Source organism: Mytilus californianus, unplaced genomic scaffold (assembly GCF_021869535.1).
Source record: "Mytilus californianus isolate M0D057914Y unplaced genomic scaffold, xbMytCali1.0.p SCAF_1, whole genome shotgun sequence".
In the NCBI taxonomy this organism is placed as follows: domain Eukaryota; kingdom Metazoa; phylum Mollusca; class Bivalvia; order Mytilida; family Mytilidae; genus Mytilus; species Mytilus californianus.
Window position 1 is genome coordinate 29,383,512 of NW_026262581.1, and position 5,910 is coordinate 29,389,421.

The 5,910-nt window shown below is 32.0% G+C and overlaps 1 protein-coding gene across 1 annotated transcript; it reads right to left on the reverse strand.

Moving 5' to 3' along the window:
- Positions 1-635: 635 nt before the first annotated feature.
- LOC127701419 (metallothionein 20-III) lies at positions 636-5,377 on the reverse strand. The gene is made up of 4 exons (XM_052205290.1): positions 5,106-5,377; positions 3,499-3,560; positions 2,626-2,742; positions 636-815 (listed from the first exon to the last, which is right to left on the reverse strand). The coding sequence occupies exons 1-4, from the start codon at positions 5,111-5,113 to the stop codon at positions 742-744; spliced, it is 261 nt and encodes an 86-aa protein (XP_052061250.1). The 5' UTR covers positions 5,114-5,377; the 3' UTR covers positions 636-741.
- Between the last annotated feature and the right edge of the window lie 533 nt (positions 5,378-5,910).

A 5,910-nucleotide genomic window follows, 5' to 3' on the forward strand; every position in this document is an offset into this window, starting at 1 on the left:
GAACTGATGCAAGGTTTTTACGATGTGCAGATCTTGGCACTCATCCTGCACTGGAGATTAGAATTAAGGGGGTATACCATATACTACGACTAAAATAGATTTGACTCGTTAAGTTTTCCTAAAGTTTTGACAGAATATTTACTTTGACCTGTTCACAAAAATATGAAAATTTCTAGAAATTTGGTTGAATATATAGCAATTTGACAAACACTACTTTTGATCGTTGAAAAGCTTGATTTCTCCTTAATAAAAGTATGTGATTAAAACGCTTAGCTGAATTTAAGGAGTAAACTCCCTTAGGTGTTCTGTACCCCCTTAACTATTCCGATTGGACACAGCACTGTGTATTTATATAACCTATACAACATTATTGCCAACACCTTTTACCAGCAGTTTTACTTCCGCCGAGAGAAGTCAAATTATGACTATATCCCCAGTTAAACTTTTCGGTATAAGAAATTCAAGGGTAAATACTAATTGGTCATTTTGATGAAGCTGAATGAGAAATGCAAGATGTAGTTAACACTGTCGAATTAAGGAAACATATTTCGGCCATGCAAATGTTTGCCGTCAAAGTTTCCAAATGTGCTAATAAGTATATAATAAATACGAATATATATTTATAAACAAAAAGATTATTAAAAGTTTGTTTATTTGATATCAGTGAACATCACGAATTCTTTTATGAATGATATGAGTTACAAGTATGACTATATTGAGCGTGATGTGATTGTCTTTATGTCATTTGCAGGAGCACCCAGATTCACATTTGCAGTTTGTCGGACCAGTGCAATCACATCCACATGCACATGTACCTAAAACATAAGAAAAACTCGTTTAAATAGACATTCCTATCACATTAAAATACCGTTGTTTTATTGAATGAGTATACAATTTTATGAATTAAGTGTATTCGAAGCGCCCTTTTGGGTTGGCCTCTAGCAGACATGCTGAATCCCAAAATATTTAAATCTAGTGATGTATAAAAACGTAGAAGCGTTGAAAGCTATATGGCCAAAAGGGAGTTAGAAGATTACTAAAAGCTAAATTCAGCTATGGTCAACTATGCAATAGGAACTTAAGTATAATAAGTTTCCTAATCGAAACAAGGATTTTTAGTATTTTACAAGAGACTCAATATTATTTATAAAGACAATAAAAGTATCCTTATTTTTACAAACTGTGCAGTCATCTCCAAATGTTTCAAATTTTTTTTCAAAGGAATGATTTTAATTGTGCAATATGCACATTAAACTCTTAGGGAAAATTTTAGTTTGTCACCTTACAATACAACTAAGTGAGAAATCACATTTTAGCCAAACTTAATCATACCTCAGTGAATCATGCTAGGTAGGCCAACACATGCTATATTTTAAGACGGGACATGTATGCACAAACAATAGCCAACAAAAGGAACACGCAAACTTCAACGGGGTTGATACTTTATTTTATTATACTTCATGTCAAAATGCCAGATTTTGATTGGCTAATACGAGGGAGACAATTTACTCTATCCTATGGTAAATACTCTATTACCCTTCACGGAGACGCTTGATCAAGTGTGCGCTTTATTAAATACGGATGGTTGTTATGTACAAGACGTCATAGTTTATTACTTTGAATTTGAAATTTAATAGACAGTATAACAGAACATTCAGTATAATAAATTAAATAACACATATCTGAGAGGGTGATAGAGCAGATTGTTACCCCTCGAAAAAACATTGTAAACCTTGGCTTCGCCTCAGTTGACAATGTTTTCTCGGTAACAATCTGCTCTATCACCCTCTCAGCTATGTGTTGATATATATATATATGATGACATTTGAAATTTAATAGACAGTTATAACAGAACATTCAGTATAATAAATTAAATAACACATATCTGAGAGGGTGATAGAGCAGATTGTTACCCCTCGAAAAAACATTGTAAACCTTGGCTTCGCCTCAGTTGACAATGTTTTCTCGGTAACAATCTGCTCTATCACCCTCTCAGCTATGTGTTGATATATATATATATGATGACATTGACGTTGCCAACACCGTTTTATGACGTCTTAAACTAAATCCGTTGGATGTTTACTTATTGATACTTAAATCTAAGACAGTTGGAAAGCAGGTAACGGTTTGACCCCTAGTCTAACAGCAACAATAAAGGTCACGTGACCGTGAAAATTCAGTAAAACTACGGATGAGACAAACCTCATTTTTACTCACTAAAATACCAATGAGAGAACAAGTCACGTCAAATCTACTTGTATATAATTTAATTCTGGATGTAACGCGTCTTCTGATTGGCTGACGTTGTTTTGTTTATCAGCTCATAGACATAATTTTGTCATGTGACCGTGACTTCATCAACGTTTTTTCATGGTTTACTCCGGTTTAAAATGGAATTTAGAATTAAATTATAAGAAATGACTGTAATATTTTTTCTGTCTTTTCGAAATAACATAAAAAATGTGGTGCACACTTTAAAATAACCCGCTACGCGGGTTATTCAGTGTGCACCTTATTTTGATGTTATTTCTTCATAGACAGAAAAAATATTACAGTCATTTCTTAAGTAATCAAAATTATCAAATTAAAATGAATAAAAAAGAAATACTGTAAATATGAACAAACCTGAACATCTGCAAACAACTTTACATCCGGAACATCCACAGCCACTTGCACATTTACATGCGTCTCCACATTGACAACACTTCCCGCTGCATCCTGTACCACAGATACACACGTTTGCTAAAAACGTTACATAAAGTAAAAACAGACATATTAGTGATATCAACTGACACATCCAATCTTTTAACTTTTACTTGAAATATGGCAAACATTAGCTTTATTTTACCATGCAGTTTACATTAATATTCAAGATTATGATTATTGCATGCAAACCATCAACAACATCCAGGTAAGGCAACGATCATTTGATTTTTGGAAGGGGGCAGGAGCATCGTTATGAAAATGAAACGTCTGCCTTGGTAAGACCATGGGGAAAAGTTAGCGTGAGTAGCAATAGATGAAAATGGATTTTCAATCCGCAAAAACTCTTTCTGGTCCAAAAAATAAATAAATAGTCGTTCCTTATACGTAGCAGTAATAAATAAGCGAGGCCAGGGGTGGAAGGCAGACAAAATAAAAACGATAGTGTACATTTGTACTTTCATCTCATTTGCCAATTTATTTATCAGAATTATCTTACAATTTATATTGATCGATTTTCTTATTTCTTGAGTTTATCAAAACAAATATGAATATTTTGGTAGGAGTTTTTACCACATCATTAATAAAATATGCCCTTTACCCGGCCTTAATTAATTTTACATTAATTTTGACGAGACTCTTTGATTTTTAATAACCTATAAATGCATGCATCAACATTTTTTTAGACATGTGCCGTCACAATATATTTAAAATTTGTTTTTCAGTAATCAAGACATATTGTATTCCACGTTAAATTTTATTTTATTTTTTTAGATATAAATGTAAGCTACTTACTTTCAATGCAGTTACAAGGCCCAGGCATTTTATTCGTTGAAGTTTGTCTGCTTAGTAATATGCTATAAAATAGAATGGGTGTTGTCTGGTAATATGCCGATTTTTATATAACCATTTGAGAAAATTTCGTGTGCAAAAACTATGTTATCTGAGGTCCGACATAGTGTATACTACATTTTGTATGCCATATGTCATTATCAATATTTTTTGTCTGGCTTTACTTAACAAAGACTTGGTTTAAATTAGTGAAAAAAATGTAAACGACTTCCATCATTCTACATTTTGTTTGTACTTTATTCTTAAGGTATCACTACATTTTATAACCAAAATGTATGTTGAACAACATACTGACCCTTCTTGAGAGCCTCATGTCAAAATCGATATTTTACTGCGTCATATAACATAGCAATTAGATTGAACCGGATTTTTGCACACGCTTTATGTCAGGTGATGTTTTGCACACAGATAGAGATTTTAACACGTTACCAAACACACTAATATATAACTAATGTATTGCTTGACCCTTATGGGTGTAATTTTGCAATAAAGATTACTAATAAATTAGATATGTAAAACTATGTCACAATGACATCTAGTACTAGGAATGATTAAAATATCCATCCTACACTGACAAAGCAAACATGCTGTTAATTTAAGTAAGGGTCAATAAATCTTTTCAGAACTGATATTGACCATCCGACTTATACTATTATAGTTTAAAGTTAAATGCTAAAATACGGAGTTTATTTTAATATCTAATATAAAAATATAAGGGAGTGTTACTGACTACAGTAATTAATTTTTAGATCCGACTATACAGGCGATATGGACATCCCCTCCTTTAAGTTTTTAATGTTTTAGAACGTACGGTATCGTCCTTTTTCTAAAAAAAAAAGAAGTTCATCGGAAGATACCAAGACCTTGTTGATAAATATTTCGTATCATCTTCACAAATAATACATGATGGCCTTGAAATATAGATTATAGGTACTGTATCAAGTTTGGCTTCGAGTGATATAAACACAGTACGTTGAACTACATATTTAATAACAATACAAAGCATTATGGGTACATTCCATTCTAACAGTTTGTAAATAAACAATAGCTAAATTAAGTTTGCAGACCCGGACGCGTCTTATAAATTGGAGTATTGTTACATCCTTTCTTCTTTAAATAAAAATTAAATTCAAATTCAAATTTTCAATTGACTATAAATACTGAACTTTGACTAGTGAATTAAAAATGCATAAATTGCATAATAAAAAAACATACATTATAAATGATAATATCAATTAATACTGAAAAGTTACTGTTCAATATTTTAAAGTCTGCAAAAGTTTTAATACTGTTTCGGCTAAAGTTCGTAATACTGTGCATGTTAATATTGCGCACACATTCAAAAATAGCATTTAATAAAACTAAACTAATTATGCACACTAGACAGAATCTAAATGATTCTCTGAGAGAAACACACGGGGATTATTCTGCCCCAACCGCACAGTGTGTTCTCAACTACTACTACGTAAAATTTACAACGGAACCATTAGAAGAACACCAGGGGATTATTATGCCCCACGGAAACACAAGTGTTCTATCGACTAACTCACAAAATCATTGAATTTTGATGGTCTTTTGATTTGTCTTCCTGATCTTGTCCTTGTAGTTGTGTTATTGTCCAATGTGTTTTTGTTGCGGACTTTGTTGCGGAATAGTGTTATTGTTGCAATTCTCTTGTTGTTCCATATGATCAAATTGTTCATCGTCCTCGAATTCATTTGATTCTGAATTGAATTGTTACTTTTCACATGTTTTGTTGTTTTCGCTCGCGAAATGACGGAATCTTTATATTTCTTCTAAAATTGCCATTGTATCTTCTTTGGACAGTACGTTGAACTACATATTTAATAACAATACAAAGCATTATGGGTACATTCCATTCTAACAGTTTGTAAATAAACAAAAGCTAAATTAAGTATGCAGACCCGGACGCGTCTTATAAATTGGAGTATTGTTACAGGTACTGACATTGTTTATCATCTTAATTACGTGTTATAGTGTTCTTTTATCTGTCTTTGTAAATTATTAACCTTAAATGTAACATAATTTTGTTTAGTCCATTTTTGGTAATTTCCTAAAATGTCAAAAATAGGGGTACAGCAGTCATTTTTGTGTTATCATCTTAATCACTATAAAAACAAACAAATGTAACGAAGAAGCACAAAAAGGCATACATCAAATTTAACATTTTGCTTTTTTATATTACGATATTATTTATCTATGTAAATTTCACCCATAAAGGATGGAAGGTTTTAAGTACTGGCGTAAAATCGCGCGTTTCAAATTCGCACAGGTAGACATAAAATAATTTTGTCGTTCAAAGTATGACGGGATACATAAGTACAGAGTCACGTA

Excerpts from the sequence above, each read along its gene's own strand:
- LOC127701419 (XM_052205290.1), bottom strand. Across the intron at positions 2,743-3,498 it reads GCCTTGTAACTGCATTGAAA|CAAACGTGTGTATCTGTGGT; the intron begins GTAAGTAGCTTA and ends TAACGTTTTTAG. Across the intron at positions 816-2,625 it reads AGTTGTTTGCAGATGTTCAG|GTACATGTGCATGTGGATGT; the intron begins GTTTGTTCATAT and ends CTTATGTTTTAG.